At 26.4% G+C, this 27,494-nt stretch overlaps 1 protein-coding gene across 2 annotated transcripts; it reads right to left on the bottom strand.

Moving 5' to 3' along the window:
* Positions 1 to 3,272: 3,272 nt before the first annotated feature.
* On the bottom strand, positions 3,273 to 21,726 carry LOC112591610 (mitogen-activated protein kinase kinase kinase kinase 3). Of its 2 annotated transcripts, XM_025335474.1 has the most exons (23): positions 20,941 to 21,726; positions 20,802 to 20,859; positions 20,371 to 20,526; positions 18,833 to 18,936; positions 16,512 to 16,640; positions 13,740 to 13,921; positions 13,586 to 13,667; positions 13,121 to 13,228; positions 12,748 to 12,802; positions 10,176 to 10,282; positions 10,056 to 10,108; positions 7,841 to 7,879; positions 7,324 to 7,377; positions 6,940 to 7,037; positions 6,380 to 6,487; positions 6,161 to 6,309; positions 5,773 to 5,977; positions 5,438 to 5,706; positions 5,154 to 5,358; positions 4,904 to 4,987; positions 4,508 to 4,600; positions 4,279 to 4,405; positions 3,273 to 3,739 (listed from the first exon to the last, which is right to left on the bottom strand). In XM_025335474.1, the coding sequence occupies exons 1-23, from the start codon at positions 21,028 to 21,030 to the stop codon at positions 3,649 to 3,651; spliced, it is 2,646 nt and encodes an 881-aa protein (XP_025191259.1). In that variant the 5' UTR covers positions 21,031 to 21,726; the 3' UTR covers positions 3,273 to 3,648. The 2 variants fall into 2 exon arrangements, with proteins under 2 accessions (XP_025191259.1, XP_025191260.1); XM_025335475.1 differs by lacking the exon at positions 7,841 to 7,879 and having other exon boundaries at positions 20,941 to 21,724.
* Between the last annotated feature and the right edge of the window lie 5,768 nt (positions 21,727 to 27,494).

Below are 27,494 nucleotides of genomic sequence, written 5' to 3' on the forward strand. Positions count from 1 at the left end.
TTAGTTTTTTAAACAAAGCTTTACTTGTAAATAAGTAAATAGTTAAAATAAGGAATATTATGTTAAAAAAACGATATCCTAGTTTAGGATTAGGCATAATATTTATTATATTATTACTTTTTTAAAAGTATTTAAATCAAACTTTATTTATTACAAAAAATGTTTTTAAAACACTGCCAATAAGTACCTACTTATCTCCCATATTCTTATATTTACCTACATATTTACTGACTACATATTAACAATATTCATTATTGATTTGTTAATTATGAACTAAAGTAGGTACTTACATACCCTACTTATTTATTTTTTTAAATCAGTCGTAAATTTATTTAATATTTAAGTAGGTACCTACCACTATTACTCTACTATTAGGTATTCTTAAAATTGTTGTTATTACTATAACCATTGTTTAAAAAATTCTATATCTATATAGTAAGTATGGGTACAATGATTTTAGTGTGCAGTCGTTTTCGTTTGTTTTTATGTACTTCAACATTTGTATCTATTTAATTCAGTTGGATATCCATCTACTTTAATACTTATATTTTAAAAATGAACGTTAAATAAAAATGTTGTTGTCGATGTTAATTTTGTTCGTGTTTTTCAATAGGTACATACCTATATTTAAAACATAATTTAAACATTTTGACGTGAATATATACATAGAAAATTCGAGTTTTTTGACCTTACAATTCATACCTACAACATATTATATACAACGTATTTTTCATAAATGTCATTTATAGTATTTTATACACTTATAACAGTCACAGGCATCTGGTTATCTGTGTGAATAGTTTGAGCTATTTAGCATATTGATAAATAGCATTATGTAGGTAGTGCAATGAGACATATTTAATGAGTGTAGCTACAGTTTACACGGGATACAGTATATTATATACGATATTGTTTTATTGTCTTAACTTAATATAATAAGGCACTACCGAATTCTATGCGAGCTAAGTTTGTATTACCATTTAATGGCTTTGAATCGAGTTTGACACATTAAATGGGATTTAAATTGTATCTAAGTTGTTTATATCGTTCTTTGGAGACTGGAGTCGGCTGCACGAGTGCAAAGCTGGATATTTTTTTCTCAATTAAAAGGAACGACGGGGGTGAGATGAAATTCCTTACTCTTATATTAACACAAAGTGCAACATGAATACTTAATTAATTTTCCATTTGACAAAATTAACTTGCTTTTGTTGTTATAACTTAAATTTAAATATTTTTAAAATGTTTTTAACATTAGGTACCAGGCATCAGTTACTATAATATGTAACCTATACATCGACACATCGTATATTCAATATTGGTATTTACCTAAATCATCCACATGTATATTTCTTGTGAAACGTAATCAGTAATCACGAATAGGTACCAATATATTATTATGTATTATATTAAATGTTTAAGTTAATAATATCCTATTACTTGCCTACTAATACATTATTTTAATTTATTACGGAAAATTGGAACTTTAAATTTGTGATTTTATTTCACTACCATTTTTTAATTTGGTGACCCATCTTCAATCCCTAGTTTCTGTACTTACAGCTAGGCATAATTATAATTTATAAAATAACTGTATCATGTTCAATCATAATTTTAAATAACAAGAAATAAAAATTACTAATGTACAAGAAAAATTATTAAAGGTAGATATAATTAATTTAAAAAAATACATAATTTCCGTTTTTTTGTGTGTGTACTCGATAAGTAGTTAATAAAATATTTTCAACTTTATGAGTGATTTTGGATACCAAATTAGGTATAATTTATATTTTAAATAGGTGAAAATTAAAAATTCTCAATAATATTTATTCAATTGATAAAAATAAAGAAAAAACGGGAATTTTTACATTAAACCAGTTAGGTAGGTAGGTATTGACTTCATTGGTTTCTTTATTTTGTTATAATTGAAAATAAACATCACCACAGAAAATTTAAATTTTCAACAAATTTGTATATTATATCATTTTATTTATATACTTGAAATAATTTTTAAATATTTTTAATCTTTTAAGTTATTTATAAACATAAGACATTTTCAATTATTTTTCTATTTATATCAATAAAAATATATTCAATAGGTCAAAATTATTGAAAATTGAATACAAGATCCTACATAAGTTATTATTGTATATTTTATGCATACAATTATTAAAAATACATATGCATAGTTCTTTTTTTTTTTTTTTTAATATGGACTTTTCAAATTTTTACAAAATTTGTCATATTTACAAAAGCTATAAACTGAAATTGTTTTTTAGTAAAAAATATAAAATCATTAATTTTCATAGCTAAGAATTAAAAATATAATATGAGTATTCCTGATTTAAAAATTCTAGAGAAACATTTGAACAAAATTACCTATTCTTTAAAAAACATTAATTGGAGAAATTCAAATTTGAACAAATTTTCGTATTTTAATGATTAATAACGATGTTAACTATTTTGTTATAAACCAAAAAAGTTATTCGAGGGAACTTAAACTTTTACGCATATTATATAATTATGAATTATTTTACTTAACGCAATGACATTTCTGATGTATTTTAAAATATTAGCTATTTGTAGGTACTATGAAGTACTGAAGTATAAACCTATTTTTACTTTTTAATGGTATTTAAAAAATATTTCAATAAGTGTCGAGTCATATAAATTAATAAGTACATATCATTACAATAATTAAATATTAATAATAAAATAAATGTATTAATTTCGGAAAAAAATATATCAACCTACTAAGAGTAAAATAAATTAAATTTATAACTGTATCAAAAAACATATAATCATGAAAAAATATCCTTATTGTTATTTATAAGATGTTAGATTTTTTATAATCTAATTTTAATTCTGTATAATATATATGTGTATAAACCTTCATAGACTGGTATATTTTTCAATATTAATAAGCTATATTTAAAATACCAATAATACCCATCATTTTAATCAAAAATAGTCTATCTTTTAATTGTATAGTTTTATATACATTTATGATAAAACAAACATAAAAAAAAGATTTTTATTTAAAAAATACATTTATTGTATAGAATTTAAAAATTTTTCTCAGAACAATATAAATCCAAACTATTTTGATATTTTTATTTTGTACTTTTTTAATACAATATTAGATTTTATTTAAACAACAATAACAATAAATAATATAATCTTCCATTCAAATATTTAAATTACTAAAATATTATTTGTAAAATAATTAAAATATTTTATTGCTTTGATTGAAATATTATTAGGTACACCGACAAAATCTAGTCTTCTGTATAATAATTAATAACCTTTTTGGTACTTAATTAATTCACCTAAAAATCATATAATTAACCATATACATGCAGACAAGATGCGAGTTTCGTGTGTGTGCGTGTGTGTGTGTGTGTAGGTCTTAATAAAATATATAATATATTATAATGCATGATTAACATATATTTTATAGTTGGATGTCAGTATATAATGAAAGCAAACACTAACATAATAATATAATAGTAGAATATATTTGACAATGTATCATAACAGGAATTAACTTGTAAAGTCTTTCCGTGTAAAGTGGACGTATAATACCGTATAATTACAATTATTAAAAATAATATAATAATATTCATGTCTATTTAATAATAACATATTTTAATAACTAGCTTCATGGCCAGCAAGGATGTACAAGTCTGCACCATCATCAGCTTTTTTGGAGACCATGTGTGATTCCAGTATTAGAATTCTATAATAAAAAATATATACATACATTAAACGTGTAAAGGTTTATTCTTAAAAACATTCACTAATTTAAACAGTCATATTTACAAAATATTAATTATTATCTGTTATGTAATGTAAAATAATATAATAAATATATTAAGATGCTTCGAAATTCATATCTCATTATCTCAAAAATGTCTTTACCACTTAATGTTATTATATATTTAAATTCATTTATTACAGAAATTAGAATTATTTTGAATTATTTTGTAAGTTTGCCATTAATTTTTGTAGGAAAATATACAAAATTAACATAATAGAACCAACAATTTTTTAGGATTGAATTAACATTGTATCATGATTTAGTTAGTAATTTAATAATAACTACATGAAAAATAGTATTTATTATTATAAAAAGTGTAGTATCACAATTTTATGACACTTATATCAAAATGTATGGATATTATATCACGATAAAGAAACAAAAATAAAACATTCAACATTTAACTTCATTTAATCAACTTATATAATACATATTATATAATTTTGTAAATTACATACTTGTCAGAACCTAAAAGACGATAGGTTCTACTTTTGTCAACTATTTCTTGAGTGACTTCACCATTTAAAAGACTACGACCTTGAACGCCATTTTTATGGAATGCCAAAATACTGTCAGACAATCTAACTGTAAACAAAAAATAAATAAATTTAGTAGAATAAAATAAATAAATTTAGTAGAATAAATTTGTAGAGTACATATTAATATGAAATAAACTAATTAACAAACCTATTGACTCTACAGTAAAGTCAAAATAAAGTTGATTTATTTGATTTTTATCTTGCTTTAGGTTCCCATGTAAATTAATTACTTTTACAACATCTGAAATTTAAAAACAAATTAGTTTTAACTTTTAACTTAACATGATAATTACTTTTCAATACTATTATAGTATAAATTAAATTAATTAATACACTTTAAATATCTTTAAGATTAAATACATTAAGATTTAATGGTTATTGATTAGAATTTACAATTGTATAAAAGTTTTATTTAGAAAAATGTATTTTATTGTTTCTTCCTCTCTTTTTCTTGTAAACAAATCAAATTATAAAATATATTAAATTGTTCAAAAACAAAAAAAAAAGTAATCATTTTACAATAATATACAATTATTATACATACTCTTGTAACATATTAAAAATGAATCTGTATCCAATTGGCAAACACAAACAACATCCATAATATCTGTTCTCTGAATAACAGTGCCTACAATAACAAAAAGGTAAAAATAAATATTATAACTAGCCAAACTACACATATATTTTATTAAAAATATAAATTATAAAAAGCAATTTAAAGAATTGTTAATTATTTCCATAAAATATTAATACAGAATTCAAAAATTAACAAATATTAGTTTAATGTTACTAACCAGTATTATCAGAATCATCTGTTTCACCAGAACAAAACCAACACGCACCAGTATTTACATTTATCAATTCTAATTTCAAATTCATAGACTTTCTAATAGACCCAATTGGTTTTTTCACGCCAACACAAACAAGTGGATATTCTAATTCAGGAGTTATGACCATTTCAAAAACATTTAAAGGTGATGGTAAATTACATTCAAAATGCTATAATTAACAATTACAATTAAAATGTATTACATCGAGCATATTCTAAATGTTAGCAAAATATAATTATTAAATTTACCTTTAACAGCATGAATTTGTTAAGTGGATCATACCATTGCATTAAAAAAATTCCACTGGACATAGCTCCACATAAATATTTATATCCGTTGTATGGGTTACGTCCAACACAACATTTTATACAACCTTTAGTATCAGGCACTTTAGTGGTAAGTGCAAACCTTCTAGGCATTAATCGTTCAGGAATTCTAGTCATATGCTGTGAAAACCTATGACTTTGTTTACCATGAAGGGCTAAGAGATCATGTCTAAACAACTGGGTGGTTTTTCCTGTTTTATTAAGAATACAATTTTAATTAATAAATAATATCTATAGAATTTCGTTAAATATTTTACCTGATAAAGACATTAAAATATCCTTTATAACATACAACCAAATTGTACGTCTATTATATAATTGATCAATAGCAGTTTCATGAAGTTCGTTTAGATTAAGATTGTAGATTCCTTCTTCAGCTCCAATAAATACATGTTGATCTCTAGTTTCAGGATGAATCCAACTAGCCGTACAATAAATTGTTAAAGGGCATCCATTAAATACCTAAATGAATCAATTTAAAAAAAAATGCATTTCTTAAAAAAATATATTTTATAAAAAATTCAACAATATATTATAGGTATAATATGATACAAGTTATTTAACCAAAATAACCTCATAACAACTAATATTTTTCTATTAATGAATAAAAGTTAATATTTCATATTTGTCAATTTAAATTCATACCTTGGAAAAACAAGCACCCATGTGCACCTTAGGCGTGGGTGGTAAACCGTTACTAATTGGTTTAGGAGGAGAATTTCGTTGTTTACGGTCTCTTCGACGTGGTGGTACTGGAGGTGTATCAGCTAATAAATCTGGTTCAGGACCTTCTCCTATTCAATCATAATACTATACTAGTTAATTTAATGCTAAAAGGAAATAAATATTTATTTTTTTAATTACCTCCACTATCACTAAATGAACGTTGACGTCCATTTATACTAACATTAGATGTAGTTAATGCAATAATTTCATCAAGAGAGCTATGTTGTCTAGAGGACGAAGAATTATCTAAAAATTTAATTTAATTAATATTTTATAAATACAAATCAATATTATTAACAAAAAAAAAAAAAAAAATCAATAATTGTTTTTACTATACATTGAGATTAATACTTCATATGATAATGATAACTATATATTTTATATAAATAAAATACACTTTTTTTTTTTAAAGTATTTAATAATCTATTTCTAACCTTTTTTTTTTTAGTATTTTCAATAAAAATCAAAAATTAAACATAAAATATGGAATATATTTGTCAAATGGAATTAATAGCTATAATAATAAAAATAGTAATAACTGAATCCTTTTTAAATGAGCAATTATTACATTATTGTAAATATTAAGTTATACAGCAAAATAAACTAAATTAAATAAAAATTATCATAATGGATATTATAACAATTTGATTTTATGATAAAGATTAAAGATATAATGAATAATTATTTCATATCAATACCTCTTAAATTTTGGTATACACAGCCTTTATTAGGAAAATTACATTTTTGACTAGATGAATGTGGCATGGAGCATTTGTCAGTCAGTGGTAAAGTAGATCTGAAAAATATTTATTTTTTTCAGTAAATATTTTTGTTTTAAGGTAAATTGTTAATAATAAACAGAGAAAAACAAAAAATAAAGGATTTTAAATTAAATTATATAAACATTTTCTCATGTAATATCAAAGAATAGTTTATACAATATGATTACTAACAAACAAAATACTCATAAAACTTAATATTTACTATAGTGTAACTTTAAAAACTAGTAAAAGAATATATTAATCAATTTTATGTATAGTTTAATATTAAATAAAATATTTATTTAAGATATTTATACTTACACATCTTCATAACTTCCATTCCTATCTTCATTAAATACATGACTATAATCTCCTCTATTAAAACATAAAAATAAGTAAAATAATTAGTAATATAAAAATAATTTTACAAAAAAATAAAGTCATAGATAAGGGCCAGCTGTACAATGTTATTCAAAAATATTTCTCTTGTATGCCAAACACTTTTGACAAATAAAAAAAAAATAAGCAAAATATGCCCCAAAGCTCACAATTGTATTGCTGTGGTAGTTTAACAATATTAGTAAAGCAAAGCAGCATTAAATTGTAATAGTTTTAATTATATAATATACAAAATTTATAATTAATTAGAAGTAAATAAACATTTATATTAATTTCTAATGAAATTTGATATAAGCATAAATTTAGTGGATCACAATCAATGACACCAAGAGCAAAATTATTTTCATCGGCAATGTGATAACATAATAATACATTTTAATTGATTGATCCAATTATATAAATTGTGCGAAGTTAAAAAAAATCTATTAAGGTTTCATACCTCAGTTTAAGTTCTTCATCTATGTTTTGCAGAAGACTCCTGTAGAAATTAAATGACTCTAATAAATTTTAAGAATTTATTGTGTATACAAATACATTAAGATTGTACAACAGGCCCTAATGGAAAATCTCAATATTACAAAATTTTTGCAAAAAATTTTACTTTTTATTGTTTATTTTTATATAAATTACATAAAAATATAACTTAAATTTATTGATTTAATCAAATAGTCCTTAGTTTATAAATTCAGTTAAATATTGGTAAATAAAACTAATTCTGAAAGATTTAAATAAAATTAGTAAGGTAAATAACTTATAAAACATATACAATTACTTGTAAAAACTCAGATCTAAAATAATTTAAATTTCAAGAAGGCAAGATATGCAAATTTTCTAAATGGTTAATAGGCAATTTTTGTGTTCTTTAATTATCTGTAAAAATTCTTAATGCTTATATCAAAATTTAAAAGATAAAAAATTAGAGACAACAATTATTAATTAAAAATGAAAGATAAATAATTTATTCAAAATTATTAGAGCAAAAACAATATATTTTAAGTCATTGATAATTTACTATCAGTAAAAGGTATTTTATTAAATTTAGAAAACTTTTCCTATTTTCTGAAACATTTATGTTATTTATGTTTTTATAACATACTATGATGATAAATTTAACAATTTAAAAATTCAAGACCTAGGGATAATAATTTCAAGACATTGGAGTATTAGAACAATATGCATATGATAATGTTTGAAATGTATGAATAAAAATATGACCAAATTAATAAATTAGTAATGAAATGAAAATAATGGTAAAAAAAAATAAGATATTTAAATAATTATGTTAGTTTAGAGAAATTTTTTAAGGTTTATAAAATAGACTATGACCAAAAAATTAAAGATTTCCAAACAACATTATATTTAATCTGGAGAATACCATATGATAATATTTTAAGATTAATTCTATAAAATAGATAATAGATATATTTTATTTTTTAAATTTAAATGTTACAAATGTAACATCATTAAAAAATTTTAATTCTCTTTAGAATAAAGAATATTGTGAAAAATATACTTCAACTAATAACTGGATGTTAATATGTAAAAGTTTAAAATTTTAAAATCATAAAAATAATTTATAAATTTAAATAAGTTTTGTATTTTAATAAAAAAAAAAGTTAGATAAAATTAATGGGTATGTTTTGATTTATGATTCATTTAAGCATTAAATAAGTATACATAATAAAAAAAATGAAACATGTTATTTGTTTTTTTTTTTTATCAAACTAATAGTAAATTTATAATCAGTAAAACCAATCTTATATTTTTGGCTTTAATATTTAAGTGAATTAACCTATTATCAAAGTTAAAAACATAAAATGTATTCATACATTTTACTTTAGTTATAAATGTTATAATATTTCAATTTTTCTGGAATATATAAACATTTTAAAATTGTTATATTTTGCATACTCACAATAATTTGCATGAACTTTTAAATAATGTAAAATAAAAAGTTAATTTACTAACACAGAAAATATTTTTAACTTAAGGTTTGGTCAATCTAGTATAATATTAAAGCTAAAAATATAAGATTGATTCTGCTAAATACAAATTGACATTTTTTGAGTATCAGAAGGTAAACAAATAATATACTGACATCATTTTAAGTAATATTATTTAACACAACAAGAAAATAAATTGGTTAAACATCTTTGAAAATATTTAACATATTAATTCCATTTCATATTTAAGTAAATTTATAGTAACGCTGAAAAAATCTGAGTTTAATTTTTATTTAATAATATAAGGAACATGATGCCAATTAATGTTAATCAGTATAATATGAAAATTATGTTATTTTGGTGTCATCCTCAGTGAACATGTAAATGCACAAAAATATTACATAAAATATTTGTAAATATTTTTGGGAAAAATCTTTTTAAAGTAAAATAGTCCATAAGAGGCAAAAGCATATGCATATTTACAAAATAATATTTTTAGGTGGTAGTTATGATTTTATAAAATATCTTCCTAAATTTAAGCTATTTATAACATTTACTAAAAACAATTATAAACACAAATTGTAAAGTAACTAATGTTGCATTTAAATAAAAGTTAATACGGTTTTTAATTAAAAGATTTAATCAAGCATTAAAAACTACTAATATTAAAATTAAATATACTACATTTAAATATTAATATTTAATATTTACTTTTCAGTCAAAATACAGTCTAATCTTCCAAAATTATCACAGTCATCATTGCGCTAAGAATAATATGAACATTATTATACATCATAATACTTCAAATAAATAACAAAATTTATAACTCACTAAGACACTTTTTTTTAAATTAACCATTTCCAAATTTCTAAATTCCGACAAAGGTGATTCATTTTTACTATTGTGAGGTAATTGAGTTGCTTCAGATAGATTTGAACCTTCAAATAATGAATATTAAAATTAATTAAATAAACCAACATATTATACATTTTACATACAGTAGATAAATTAAACAAATAATATTGTACCATTATTGATGTGTAAGACAAATAATATATAAATCACAAGATATAAAAATCATGCAATACAAATCACATTTAAACTACTACCATACAGTTTATTTTGCACAAAAAATGGTTAATATTTTTAAAAAAAGTACCTTCAAGTATATTTTTTTTTTAAGAATCTTTTTATAAATTATAAAAAAATATAAACTTAACACTAAATATTAATAAAAAAAAAAATTCTTAAACAAATATATATATATATTATATAGGTACTTAATAAATACAATACTTACTATAGAATTATTATATTTTAACAATTACATTACACACAGTATTGTAAGAAATTGTTATTAAAAGTTTTGCAATAAACATGATAATAATAATATCTGAATAACTTCACAATTTAAGGTGTTGTTGTTCAAAATTATAACTTAAATAGACTAACTGAATTACGCTGCAGTATTTTACCATGTACATGTTTTAAAAGTATATGATCAAAATTAGCACAAATAAAAATCTTTGTGACTTTTAAAGTTTATTTGATGACAACAATTTTAATAGAAGTAAAAATTTTACATGGTAAACCTCACCACTCTAAAAGCCTAGGAAATGTTAATTTATAACAACCCACAACTTCAAGGAAATCAAATTTCAAAGAATTTTCAACTGTACAGAATTAAATGAAAAATAAAAACTAAGTTTATCATATTACTGAGCCAAACAAATAATATTTCAAAATATTCAGCTACTCTAGTTGGACATAAGTTTAATGTTACCTGTACTAGATATAGATAAAATCAAAAAAAATTTAAAAATATAAAAAATAAAAAATAATTTTAAAAGATTGAAAACATATCAGTGTTATTAATTATTTATTTCATTAAGTATTGAAATTGTAGTAATGACAAACAACTTGTTTAAAATTGATACAAAAAGTAGAATTATTGCACAATTATTATTTTTAGCTTGTGACCTAACTATAAAATACTTCAGATGAATTTTTTATATTCTCTGATATCTCTTAAGGTTCACATTTAGACCTTATTTAAAAAAATATACTAAGCAAGCAACACTATTGCTATAATAAATTATTTGATTAAAAAATAAATATTAATATTATAATATTTATTAAATACCTACATACATTTATTGAGAAAAAAGAATTTTAATAAATATTTAATTCCAATGCAATTTTTTACAGAAAATATTAAAACAACAATAAAATATTAAAATATAGTTCATACTATAGATAAAATGTTCACTAATTTTGTGAGATAAAATATTGAATGGACAAGTTTAAAATGTAATTTGTACAATAAGTTTTTAATTTGTAGCAATTAACTGTTATTATTATATATTAACATTAAAATAATATGATACATACAATGTAAGTACTATATATAGCATATATAGTAACATTGTTCTTACATCTTACAATCTATACAAAAATTAACAACTAACAAAAAATTAAATTATTATTTTATTGATTGAATGTCAAACAATAAATTTAATAAAAAAAAGATTATCTAATTGCTTAATTACATGAAATATGAATGCAAACTACAGGTAAATCACTAATTATTTGTTTATTTTCTTTATAAATGTTATTGAAAAGTATAAAAGCTATCATACTATGTATAATATAATATGACAGATCAGAAGCTATCAATACTAAGATTCTTATGCAAACAACCAAATTTTTATAGTTAAATAATAGAAAATCAATGTTTAAAAAGTTGAATAATGAATTCATTCACATTTACTGCTATTTTAAAGAACATTTTCATTTATGTTTTAAAAACAATGAACATGTTCATCTATCACTTCAATAATTACTATTCCATACATATTTAAATAAAACACTAAATAGGCCATAATTTTAAAAGTTTTTTTTTACATAATATGTTATAATAAATAATAATATCAAATTTAGTACTACATTTTTTTAAATTAAAACAATTTTAAACCATGCATTTAAAATTATGTGTATATCTAGATATAAATTTAAATTGTCCCCTTTCAGTATTAATTAATCCACATAACTATTATCAACTATAAAAATATAATGAATAATTAATAAATATTATAAAACAATAACTTTATATGTGTAAAATAAAAAACTACTAAATTTAATAACCCATATTGAACATTGAACACATAACCCATGACACAACATCTTAATACAAAAATTTTTAAAAATCTTAAATACTCTATAATAATATGGATTTATTGATACAATAACTCTATAATATTAGAAATAAAGGGAATATAGTCTTTCCTAAAACTGTGGAAAATTATTATCATTCAACTATATATCATAGATTTTCTTAATTAATAATTCTAGTATTATTATATTATTAATACATTACATTTTAAAATATTTTATAAAAACTTACCTCTATGATCAACAGTTACTCTAGATGCAATACGCCGAGGAACATCAGAGATTATCTAATATAATTAAAAAAAAAATTCATAGTTATTATTATTGATGAAGATTTATGATTATCAAAATTAAAATAAATTGGATTCATTTATCGGTCTTATATTATATATAGTCAAAACTTAAATAAATAAGTATATAGATTAATAGATTATTAATCCACCAATTTAAATTATTAATTAATTTTAAGTAATTTACTTTAACAACAACATGCATATCAATACATATTATGTACAATGTACATTGTATACATTACAAAATTTTCAACTTAATGATAATAACATAATAATTTAAGCTATTCAAATTTCTCATCTAATTATACTTACATCATCATCAGGTTCAATTTCTGCAAATGATTGAGTAGTAGGGTTACTTGCTTTTTGTAAAAGATCAATAGCAAGTCGTTTACTCATGTCTTGACAAAAAAATGAATGCTATAAATAAAATAGCTCAACGTTAATATAGGGATACTTTAACACGTTATACAAAAAAAATAATTTAATTTTTTTCAAATTAATGTAACCTATATTGATAATATTCTTTCAAAACCTATTATAAAAAGTGTACATAATTAATACTTAATCATATAAATAGAAATATTAACTAGTAATAAAATAAAGTTGAAAATTAAATGCACAATAAAAAAAAAATAAATAAAAAATGAACAACCTTGTCAATTATCATTTTTAATCAACACCAATCTAAATATATATATATATATATATACTAATCTGTGTTTTAAGTGTAATTTTTTTATATAATTATTAAATAAAAATATTTATTATACAAACCATTAATAACTTGTCTGCTGTTGGTCTTTTTTTCGGATTTTTAGTCAGTGATATTTTTATAAAATTGTGAAATGTTGGACTCCTAAAAATAGTAAATTTCAAACATAATAATATCATATACATAAATTTATTTATATGAATAAGAGTAAAATACCATTTATCTCTGTCCTTTAATGTTGGAGGTTTAAAACCACTTTTAGACATTAAAAATAAAGCTCTCATAGGATGAAAGTCAAACATTGGTGGTTGTAGTTCGGCTAACTCTATAGAAGTAATCCCAACTGCCCAGATATCACATAATTGGTTATAACCACCTTTGCGTTCTACAGCTGCTACCTAAATAATGTTTTTATTTATAAAAATATTAAACTACACAAGATAAATTATAATTTTAATTAAAAATAAATGAAAGAAGTATAAGTTGAAAAGTGTTGTATATTTATACAAGGTAAATCAATAAAATCTAACAATTTTACATTAAAATAAAATTTTGATGAGTTAGATCATAGCTATACACCCTGTACACTGTACATACTGACAATGAACCATATTATGTAAAATACAGTAGGCTTTTGGTAATCAGGCCACACATTAATCCAGTACATCTAGCAACTCGGCACTATTTTAATTATTGTTTTCATTGTAATAACTAATAACCATAAAACTATCATTAATATGAACTGATTAAATCCTATTGAACTAAACTAGATTGGATAGTTAACGTGAACGTATCATGCATGTATATAATGGTTAATATTTAAGTAATATCACGCGTGAAAATAAAATGTCAAAACAAAACAAAAAACAAAAACATATTACTTTAATTTATCCAAGAAACTCCAAATTTTATATAAAAGTAAAAATATGACTAACTAGTAAACCTCAGTAATGAGTTTAAAGTAGATAATGCTACAAAACATAAAAGAAAAGAATAAAAAATTGTTGAAAATTCTCTGTATCTATGGTTTTGCTAAAACATAATAGACATACACTTACTTCTAGTAAAATTTTAAAGGAGAGCACAAAGTTTTTTCATAAAAAAATTACACAAATGTTTAGCAAATTAGTAACAGATAGCTGGATAGATTTGTAATTCCTATCAAACGGTCAATGCGATACCTCGGCATTGAGATCGACACGCGGCTCTCTTTCACCAAACACATACAACAGGCCTCCCGCAAGGCTACCGACTCAGCGAAAGCCATAGCCAGACTGATGCCCAACCTCGGCGGACCGTCGCAAAGCAAAAGAGCGCTTCATGGCACCGTGGCAAACAGCAAGATGCTGTACGCCACGCCGACCTGGGCCGTCCGCGGGACAAAAACGGCCAAGAATCGCGCAGAACTGGCAAGAGCACAGAGGCCCGTTGCACTCCGCATAATACGTGCCTACAGGACAGTCTCGACCGACGCCTCGTCAGTATTGGCCTCAATGCTACCTGCAGACCTGCTAGCAACAGAAAGGGCTAGAGTTCGGGTTCGCCTGGACGACCAGACTGACGTCGCCCCGAGCACCGTTAAAATACAAGAGAGAATTATCAGCATTGCAGCTTGGCAAGCTCGGTGGGACCGGTCTGATAAAGGCAGATGGACATACCGGCTTCTCCCTGACGTTGGGCGCTGGTTAACAAAGCCACCGCTAACCCTGACTTTCCGACTGACGCAGGTGCTTTCAGGACACGGGTGCTTCCGGAGCTTTCTTAAGAGGTTTAATCGGGCGGACGACAGCAATTGCGTATACTGCGTCGACCCCGACGACACGGTTGAGCATACGGTTTTTACCTGCCCGAGATGGCTTGACGACCGCGCTCGAATAACCGAGATTATGAGGCGATCTCCGAACGCGGGCGACGTGGAAGAAATCCTGTGTGGTCCCCTACCACACGACTTGTCAGAAGACGTCCAAGCACAAAGGAGAATAATCAAACAGTTCGAAATTAATCGCCTGGAGTTCATCCGCATGGTCGAGACGATTCTGTCCACCAAAGAAAAGGATGAACGCGAAGAAGAGGCCTTGCAAAGGGCACAACGGTTGTAAGAACGAGACATCCAGAGCGGCGGACTCCGGTCGGCCCGAGAAAGTCAGGAAGAGGTCCAGTAAAACTCATAATCAGATTGACCATCGTTAATTTAAATTTTGAAAATGCTTGAACGGGGTAAGTCGGGGAGCTGACCCGTCTGCCCCAACGTATGTATTAATATTTGATACCGTCAATAAACGATGGCGGCGCCACGGAAGCAATGCGAAAGCAGATCCCGCGGCGTCGTCGGTTAAAACAGGAAAAAAAAAAAGCTGGATAGATTTATAAATATTAGCTAAAAAGGTTTATTATGATTTATGACAAGAGAGGAATAGAATTTAACTTTATTTTACCTATTCCATCAAACGATTAAAAAACTAATACAGTAATTTTAAGTATATATGTATATGTTTTTAATGTTTTAGTAATATAAATGTAAGTTTTTTATGTAAACCCTCATTAATTCGTTTTCATTAATCTAGCAATTCTCTGATCTAATTTCTGCCAAATTACTAAAATTTTACTGTAAATACAAATAGATTAGTTGTTATTAAAAAACTTAAATAAAGAAATAAGTCTCAAGGATAAATGTGGAAGATGTATTTTAAAAACATAATGTAAATGTGTAATATTTCCAATGTACGATAATAGTGGTATATTAAAAATAGAATACATCTGATTGTCTATGTTGTGAAAATGATAAAAAAATACAAAATATCACTATATTGGTGCTATGAATTACCTTAAAATATATTTAATTTAAGAATTAATAATTAGGTAAATTTCTTATGATAACTTTTATTCATGTGTAATTCATTTTATTTAATACTTAAAAAACATAAACTTATTTTATAAATGTTATAAATACACAATAATAATAAATAATAAAATTCAAATAAAACCAACCTCAGGTGCCATCCAATATGGAGTACCAATAAATGATTTTCGTTTATTTATTGTAGCGGTAATTTGAGCAGAAACCCCAAAATCTGCTAGCTTTACATCACCATATTCAGTTAACAATATATTAGCTCCCTAAAAATATATACTATACTTAATCAATTGTTAATTAAACAAAATCATTTCTCATCATTCTTAGAAAATATTAAATCTACATAACTTAAATAAATAATTGGTTCTTTAATCACAATTAAATATGAGATATCACTTTATATTTCAACATTCAACTGTAAGATCTCAGTTTAAAAAAAACATTTTTGAAAATTTATAAAGAGTACTATAGTACATATTTTGAGAAAATTTCAACATTTAAACCCTATCAATATGTTCTTGATTAATACAACTAACTTTTAAGTTAGTGGCACCAACTTTTTTTATAAGGAGTTATATAGATTATTTTTTTAAAACAATATCTGTGCAAAAAAATTTTCTTTGTTACAAAATTAACAATGTTAAGTAAGCTAAGGTATGTGTAAGTTGAAATTGCACATAATAAAGCTAATAATCTGTTTTCAACACTTATTTTTCAAAAGTTATTTTTTTTTTTTACAAAGTCTAAAACACATGGCAAAATTATTTATTAAGGTTTTATTATTTAAATATTAAGCATTAGTATTTATTTAAGTTTTCTGTGTATATAGTCATTAACCCATCAGAAGGTGCTTGGTGAGCACAGCACTCACTCGATGAACATTTTAGCCATAACTAGCTAAGTTTTATTTTTAAATGTTTGGTATAATATGTTTAGCCAATATGTCTAATAATATTTCTATAAGTAAATCAAACAGTTTTATTATCAACTGTTGAAATGACAATAGCAATAATCTGCCAATCTCAGTATATTGAGTGCCGCAGACCGCAGTATAGTAAATCACGTGAGGTATCAGAAAATGAAACAAATTAAAAATGTATTTTTGTTTTTAATTACAAGTGTTTTTTTTTTAATTTTTATTTTCAAAGTTTTATATTTTATATAATTCACATACCTGCAATAAATGTTTGATTAACAAAATAATTGTTATTATACTCAAAATGCAATGAGTGAGCACCATACTCATACAAGTCTAACCAATAACCATGAATCATGATACAAAAAAGAACAACACACTTTTTGACGGGTTAAACAATATGAAAATTGTATCTAGTATAGAATAAACATTATTAAAAAATTGCTAAAACATTAATTGATAATAAATTTTAACTTACTCTAACTGTCAATTTTTTAATTAGAAAAAATGTATTTTACACAAAAATAGTTTTAAAAAAAAGTTAACAGTCCTATACAAATCTGTAGAAAGAATTTCCTCAAAATGTTTCAATATTTAGTAGTGCTTTTTAATATAATAACACTATACATATAATATATATATATTACTGGCAATGTGTTGAATCTAGTATTATATAAAAATCTTAGGTATTCTATAGAATACCAAACCTCAAGCAGGAAAAGTATATATAATTATATAAAACTTAGATCTGTACCTAGTGTACCTCTGTAATCAACAATTTATTAATGTTTATCTTGACGATTATGTTATCGCATGACGCATACAAAACGTGTGCGATGTATTATTGTTATTATTAACTAATCATATTATCATGTTATTCGTGAATACGGGAAAATTCAATATATGTCTTAAAAAATATTATTTCTTTTCACTTTTGTAAAAGTATTTGTCGTATTAAGAATTAAGATACATTAAAATGTCTGAACGTTTTTATGTTTAACTTAAGAAAAGTTGAAAAAAGTCGAAAAATACTGTTAATTTATCAAATGATAAATTAAAAATGTCAATCTAAAAAATGCTTATGTGTAAAAAATAATATTTTATGTAGTTTTAAATGTCATGCATCAACTATATATGCTGCAATAAATAAATAAAATTAAATAATAAATAACAATAAACATATTTTGATTTAACACATTACCTAACATAGTATAAGCGTTTTATAGAAATACTAGGAATTGTATAGAATACCTAGGCATAATATAAATTACCATTCAAATTTAATTAAATAAATAGAATTCATAGAAAATTTATAGAGTGCCTATATTCACCACTTTACCAGTAACATAAACACATTATAAATATAGTATATGATATATATTATATGTATTAATTAAAGATACAATTTTTTTTAAATTTTATACAGTTATATTTAATAATAATTTTTTTTTAAGATTTAATTTATGATTAAAGCCCATTATTAATTATATAAATAGGAATTTTTAAACTCTAAACAAATATTTAAATAAGAATAATTACCTTAACATCTCTATGCATTTTACCCATCATATGTAAATATGAAAGTCCTTTAAGTGTTTCTCTACACATATATGCTATTTGTATTTCTGTAAGTGGTCCAGTAACTATAAATATAAAAACTTGGATATAAAGAATACAACAACAAAATTATAATTTCCTTGCTTTAAAATACACAAATAGCTATTATAGTATTGGTGAGTTTTTCTTAAGGGCCACATTAGCAAAAACTAAAAAAATAATTTTTAGTATCAAATTTTAAAATAATTTATTATTTTAACAGAAAAAATTCTACAGTAGACTAGTAATATCGGTAACATACATAATATGAATTTATATAAATAAGTTATATATTAAATAAACAATTATTTACTTATAGTTCAAGAGACATAAAAAATTTCTATGTTCAGTATTAACAAATAAAATATTGTCAATAATCAACAATAGCTAATATTGAAAAAACTACAATTTATTTTAATCTGGTGTAAATCATATTTTATTGTTAATTAACAATAAGAAACTCAAATAATTATTTTTAACTTGAGTAGATTTGATACAATACTTCAATTAAAATAAATAACCTAAAATTTCTTATATAAATTTAAATTCTTTGTTTAGATTTAAGTAAAAAAAAAAATCATCAGAAACAGAAAATGTTTAAGTAATCTCATTCTAACTAGTGTAATTATTTTTTAGATTTATTCTTTTATACAGATATACAATTAAGTAGATAATGTTTTAAACATATCACACATGCATGTGTTGTCTCCATATTTCATACATACACAAAATTAGTGCACAGAAAAATCAATTTTGGGTTGTTACCTAGTTTTAGTACTAGAATGAATTAATCTGGATGTTCTTCCTATGATAAGTATCATATCATTCTTAGATTTAGCCTAATATTTTGTTTATACATAATATTATAATTTTAGAATGTTCATAATTTGCTTTAAAATTTAAATCTCAACAAAAGACTACAATGCTCATGCCTTACATAAATTTTTTACTTTTACATTTGATAATAAATCTATTGAGGAGTCAAATTTACTCAACTATTTAAGCTAACAACACAAAATTGGTTCCAATAAATACAAATTTTATGTATTGTATATTATTTCTAATATGAAGACAACAAATATGAAGATTGTTACATCCAATTAGAAATTAATAAGATTACCTTAATCTTAAAGAAAAATACTTCTAATGAACAATAAATAAAAGGTATTATTTATTTATTACCTATTCTAATTTCATACTCAAATTCAAAACTAATTGAAACTTGAAAGAAATATTAGTATTAATATTTTATAACATAAAATTCAGTAGTTTTTTAATACAAGTATTGAATATGAATAAAAATGAATATCAATTATACTTAAAATAAGTAACCTTGTTCTATAGAAACATTACATTTTTTAAAATATTGTTGATCAGATTAGGGGTGAGTTAGCTTAATAAATTTTAAGTTTAATAAATTAAACATTGACACTTAATTTCATACCAACTACTTATAGACGTATTTAAAGTAATAGACTCACTGTGATAAATATCTTGCAATGAACCTCCAGAACAATACTCCATACATATCCATAATTTGTCTCTACGTAAATAGCTACCGTAATATTCTATAATATTGGGATGGTGACAATCTTGCATCATTAATATCTCTTGTTGTATTATTGAAAAATCGTCACCTAAAAATATAAGTAGAATTAGCAATATTAAGATTGCAGTTATGTATTTTGACGTACTAATAAGTATTAAACACATTAAGCCATTTCTTTTTTCAAATATTAAAGACTAATATCAATAAGAAACAAACAGACACTAAATAAAATCTATAACAAAACCTTTTAATAAAACTGAATAAACCAGACTCAATTATTGATTAGAACAAATCTCTTAAGTTTGGCAACCGCTTACCAATCATAAACTTAACAATAGCAAAATTAGAAACAATTTCACTTACCGACTTCTAATTTAATAACTTTGATAGCTGCTAAACCTGACGTTGAAATTCGCTTTGCCTGTAATTAATAAAGCCAACTAATGTAAACAGCGGCAGAATTATTTTTTTCAACACCAAATCGTATTAGAACATATCTCACTTTATAGACATCGCCATACGTGCCACTACCGATCCTCTGAATCAGCTCGTATTCTTCCTGTGGATTTCTGGTACTTATGTCCGAGCTCATAATGTTTAGTAGGTACGGAGGACTGTCGTCGTGACGGCAAGAACGAGTGCGCGACAATAGGACACGATATCGACGCGAGACGGGGGCTCGATGAAGTGTTTGAAATCACTCGCGCTACTCGACACCTCGCTTGAAAAACGCCAATGTTAAGGGCGGAAGAAAAATGGCACGTACAAACAGCGCGCTACCGGAGAACGGATTGATAAAAGTCGAGTTCACGCGCCCAACCGTGTCGTTCGTCGGTGGCGCGACGATCGGTTTACACGACACGGGACTTACGTGTTGTCGCCCGACATGGGACGCGCGCGGTACTCCTCGAGACGGCGACGGATTCGGTTGTTTTGAAAATTGATTTGGAACGAGAGAGGAGGATATTACGGCCGTGTCGATTTAATGTAATAATAATAATAATAATAGTAATAATAAAATAATAAAAATAATAACGCAGGTATGTGTGTTTACACGTTTTGATTAATGTTATCACCGTTTATCACTCGTGCGCGATCGTTGGTGGAGTGGTGGTGGTGGTGGTGGTGGTGGTGGTTTACGACGGTATTTGGAGGCAAAGACCGCCGTCGGTCGGCCTTAAATCTCAATAGGACGTATCGCGCAGTACGTTTATTCGCCGACGTACCTGATCGCCGCACACGCGCACACCACGGATTGATATATGCACACGGTGACACACGCGAGTGCTCGATTCGTGCTCGATGTGGGTTTGTTTGTAATGCGTTTGCATGTGTGCGCGCGCGCGCGCTCTTGTGTGTGTGTGTGTGTGTGTGTGTGTGTGTGTAAGTGCGCACGTTCAATAGGGCCATAAGCACCGGTCGTATATCGGTAGGAATGTCGTACACGAACCTAACTAGGTATTTAATTATATAATACGCTTCGTTTTTTTTTTTATTTCCACACGGAATTATTATAAAACGAGAGCCGACGCCTGTAATCGCTTGCTACCTACCTACCTATGTTTTGTTTACGATAAATATATACTGTGCGCGTACACATGCCTACTGACGTGCCTACCGTAAACCAGCAACTATTGAACCATTTGAACGTACTTCCTAGGTGCGCGTGCTCGTGTAACTACACCGTCGATTAATCGGACATTTGTGTATTAATCGGCGGCTGCTATAAATCGTATTACGATTTAGATAGTATCTATATTGTGTGCCTACTGCCTGCCTACTGACTATATAATATAATTTAATAATTATAATAATCCTTACGAACCTGCGTAATATTATTATGGCGTTGTGCCTGAGCATTAATATTACGAGTATTATTATTATTATTGTAATTTGTTATAATATTATAAGTATAGGTACCAAAATAATGTAATGTGTAGGTAGGTTGTAAAAGTACGCGTTACGGATAAGTCCAGCTATATGGTTATTAATTAATGTTACATCGCCTCGATGAGACACGCAAAATTTAAGCCGACCTACTAAGGTTAGTGATTTTTGTATGTCTTTCCCTTACCTACTATATTTTTAGATTTTTGTCATATGAATTGTATTTATTTCAAGCTAAAATGGCAACATTTTTTTTTTTTAATATTTTAAGACAAAATTTGATATTTACTGCATATTGAAGTCAAATTAAAACTGATATAATTAACTGATGTATTAAATACTATTTTCAAAACTTAATTTAAGTGTAAAATAGTATTTTAATAGGTATTATTTTATTTACTTTCAATGATAAATGTCATCAACTATTCAAACCTATTGTTTTTTGGTAAACTAATATCATTTGATAATTACCTATGTCTTTTATCGTTTTTTAATAAAAATAAAAATTTATTATTCGTAATTTTGTTTTTGTAACAGCTAGGTCGTAGCTGATGAGTACATAGATACATGTAGTTTGTAGGAAGATTTTAATATTAACATAATATTAAGGTACATAAAATTAGTATCTATTTGGTATTGATTTGATAATTTCAATATTATTTTTTTTTAATTTTAATACGTCATTTATTAATTATTTAAATTAGTATTATACGAAAAATATTGTTAAATTTATTTATATTATGTAAAAAAATAAAATTTAACAATGAATATTCAAAATAAGTAGGTCAACATATTTATATTGCTGCTGTAGCGAAAATATTATATTGCGGAGACGGTAAAATGATATTTGTTTATTACTAGAAGCCTACAATCGCCGAGATCTGCATGAATTACGAATATAATACAGTAGCTTTACTTGCATATACTATACGTTTGTACCTAACACCTAAACTTATGTAGGTACCTATATGTGTTAATATTCGTTCGTTTCTATCTGTACCTACTACCTAGATTACGATATCATATAATGCGTCGACTATAGTAGGTACGATAATATATTTGTAATATAATATACTTGCGTCCAGTGCTTATTGTAATAGATATTTAGGTATTATATGATTTAGTATATAGTATATACGTAGGTTGTAGCCTGTAGATAAATGTATATTTTAAAAGTAGCCAATGCTTAATATACCGGTACCAGATATTGCTCTATGCCATTATAGTTGGTATCTAAGTAGCAGTTTATATCTAATATATTATATTATTATAATATCCTATGTGTATATTGTACTAAGCTTCTGAAAAAGCAATTGTAAGTACATACGACATTAATGCATAGTTATTAATTACGTCATTTAGATATCCATACATGTTATTTTATAATATGAAATATTAATAAATAATATCCACTAATTATTATCATAATAACTCTTAGATAAGAACATACTTGAACACAATATTAAAAAATATAATATTAGTAAGTATTCTTAAAAAATTATAATTGCTAATATTCATCTCTTCACTGTAAATTGTTAGCGGAGCAGTGAATGTGTTGATTTTATAATTGTGTGTTTTTATTTATTTATTTTTTTTTTTTTTTGTTTGCTTGACCCACCATTATCAGGTTTAGTAAAAAAATTTAAATTTTTAACTTAGATCCCACTCCACACATCTTTCAACAACTTTTTATAATACGATTCGCAACTGAAAACTACCTAACTTGACGTTCCTACCGTTCCTAATGTTCCTGTACCCTAACAAAAGTGGCATGAAGCAATAAGCAAAAATAACGTCGAGTCGCCAGTATACTTAAGCAACAATATTCTTAAGTCAACATCAATATTGCATATTGGTCGTGGTTACTTTGACGGCTTTCAACAGTCGATAGATGTTGGACAATGTCTCGGATTGATCAACAAGACGTCTAAAGTCAGATCAGTAAGAGGCGGTTGCGAGGAAAGTTGCGAAATCTATTCCAATGCTTTACGTTTAACGGCCGTGGATAAGTTGAAAATAAGCCAACGCTATTTATCGCGGAATCACTTATACCGTCGTTCGGAACGTTCGAGCTAAACCGGCAAGTCTACTAGACAATATCACACTCTATTATAATATTATAAGCTATAGTAATTATATACTCGTGTGAATATCTGAAGTTCTTGTTATTATAAAGAATTTAGGAAAGTGGAGTTGGCATCTCGTTTTCAGACCAAAAAACAAATCAATTCCATAATACTCGGTTCGAATTCAAAACAATTTGTGGTAAATATTTTTACATTTTTCTCGTTAAAATGTAAAAAAAATAACATGAAACCATTAGTTTTATTTTCACAATTTTATGTGAGTACTTACCTAATATTACTATTATTATTATTGTATTTTGATATTTTACACAATTATAGTTTTTGATAAAATTCTTATTTTGTTTTAGTTTATAAATAAACGACCGTAGACACTTAATATTTTCATCAATTAAATACTTTGACTATCTACCTACCATTTTCTAGACTTCATATAACTTAACAACTACTTATATAGTTATATCGTTATGTCTATTAGTACCTTTATTTTATAATACAATAAAATATATAAATACAAAATCAAAAGAAGGTTCCATTAATTTTTAAAGGGAAAGGAAAGGTGAATTCTAAAAAAAATTAATTTAGTAGTCAGTAGGTACCTATATGGCTATATGTAACAACAGATATACTTCGATTTTGATTAGGTAAATCATCAAACCAGCTTATCAATTAGTTTACGTGTACCTAATTTTATATTTTATATCGTGTACTCCACATTTAAAAACATTCATCAATTTAATGTAAAATGTAAATAGTAAACAACACAGATATCTTTCACGGTCAAATGAATGAATGCTTTCATAATTTTTTTTTTTTTAAGTCGTTGTAAAATTTATTTGAACAGTTCGCACCACGTTTGCAAGGGTGTATTCCTATATTTTGCTCAATTTTCAAAGAGTCGGAGTTCAGTTATTAGTATTATTACACTGTTATACTTGATTAAATCTTGTCCTGTAACGTAGATATCTATAGGCTATAAAAATTAAAAACCACTGGACAATTGGATAAGTGGTTACAGACCCACGACAAAAATACCTATATAAGCTTGACGTCAAAAACGAATATTGATATTTTGTTTTTAATTTCAATTTTTACACATAAACGCTGAAAGTTTGAAACATTCTATGTATATTTACGGCGAATATATAAAGTCGTATAACTTATACTCTGTAAGGAGTTATTGTTGTTCGCACGTCCCTCTATACCTACCATCACGTAGGTACACATCAACGAGGAGCAGTGAAAGTCAGCCGACGTCCAAAGCACGTAGGTACATACATAGAATCTCATCATCTTGTTCTTATTCCGATCCGTCGTCATCGGTAAATATTTTATTTTCTACGCGCTGGCCAAACGGTTTTCTCAACACCTGTCGATCACACTGCGCGTTTTAAACAACGTTCAAGTCTCATATATAGATACCTACGCGGACAAACGTTCGCCACTGAGTGATTTAATGAGAAAATATCGGTCGCAAACACTGCAAGTTTTCGGGTTCGATTCGCGAACCTTGTTGACGCACGCAATCGTCGCAATCGTACGACACTGCAGCGTTCTGCCGCTCTCGCATTCGTCCGTTGCTCGCCACCGCCGTATGTGTCTGCTGCGATCGTTGTTCGTGTGGGCCGTGGTCTTCGCGGCGTCGCGGTCGTCGGACGCCGTCCCGCTGCTGTCCCGCCGCAGAACCTCGTCGGTCCGCAACGATCATCACACCGCGCGAAATCAACACGTCAGTCGGCGGATGGCGATGGCTCCGTGGACGACGCGGCGATCTGTGGTGGTCGCCAGCGACGTTCCGCCGGCGCGGCCTTACCGCGTGCCGGTGATCCCGGTTCGGTGGACGGGGCAGGAAAACAACAGCCCGCGGCCGTCGTGCACCGCGGCCGGTCGAACGCCCCCGCCGCCAGTGTTCGTTTTTCACATTACGCTGCAGGCCCCGACTTCGTGGACGTTGCAGGGAAACCAAATAACGCCGTCCTTGCCGCCGCCGCGCACCACAGACGACGACTATTCCGAAATGGACATGTGGTTGGACGACGAAATCCCGGCCTCGCTAAAGGTCACCTGTCGGCCGACCAGTACGACATGCCGCCCGTTCACCACGACTTGCCCGCGCCAGTTCACCACGACTTGCCCGCGCCAGTTCATCACGACTTGTCGGCCGACCGTTACGACTTGTTGTCCGTCGACCATAACTTGTCGACCGACGTTCACGACTTGTCGGCCGACGGTCACGACTACTTGTCGATCGGCCACCACAACGAGATGTACTCTCACCACGCAATGCTCCTATCATACGCTCATTTACATGATTAACCGAATGAGCGATTGATACCTACCTATTTTAGTTTATTTGGCTTTTTACAAATAATGACTATTATTATTTTCACGATTTTCATATGTTTAAGCTTAGGTAATATTCATAACGGTTGTAGAATAACATCAATTAAAAATGTTTTTAGTTTGTTGATATTATTATAATTATTAAAAACGATAAACGTCTAGTTCAATGTGAATTAAATACAAATCAATTTTAAACTATAGCTTGTCTACTTAAAGTAGGTACTTCAAATCTATCTCTATGTTTAATCGCCGGTTGTCGTTTGCGTATCGCTATTGTTAATTTTGACCTTTTTTTGTAAGACAGTTGCGTATCGACGTATTGTTCGATTTTTGGGTTATACATAATAATTTGCGCAAAAACCGTTTAAACATAATTTGCAAATCAATATCATTTAGCAACAGAACTAAAAAAAAGATGTATACCCAAAAGTGCTAGTTGTTTTCTAACTTTTATCTTAAAATTCGTGCATCTCCAAATTTACTCTCGTAACATCCAATTTTCAAATATTGTACAACTATGTATTTCCATTTTCAAATATATAATAGGTAATATTGTGATAATATCATATAGGTGATCAGTTAGCAATACACAATTAAGATGTACGGTTGACTAATCGATTTTTATCGCATAAGTAGGTATATCAAACTAGATAGTAGATTACTGAATAGTAAAACCCGTGAGACTTTATGAGTAAAATATTAATAATTTCATTCGACTAATAGATATTTATTTTGATCTTTC

Source organism: Melanaphis sacchari, unplaced genomic scaffold (assembly GCF_002803265.2).
Source record: "Melanaphis sacchari strain LSU unplaced genomic scaffold, SCAv2.0 Contig13_pilon_pilon, whole genome shotgun sequence".
NCBI classification, from domain to species: Eukaryota; Metazoa; Arthropoda; class Insecta; order Hemiptera; family Aphididae; genus Melanaphis; species Melanaphis sacchari.

What these genes read in the sequence shown, in the direction of transcription:
- LOC112591610 (XM_025335474.1), bottom strand. Translation starts at nt 21,030, where the DNA reads ATGAGCTCGGACATAAGTACCAGAAATCCACAGGAAGAATACGAGCTG. An exon ending in AAATTGAACCTGATGATGAT is followed by an intron (nt 12,803 to 13,120) that starts GTAAGTATAATT and finishes TAATTATATTAG; the next exon opens with ATAATCTCTGATGTTCCTCG. An exon ending in ATTTTTAATATGTTACAAGA is followed by an intron (nt 4,601 to 4,903) that starts GTATGTATAATA and finishes TTTAAATTTCAG; the next exon opens with ATGTTGTAAAAGTAATTAAT.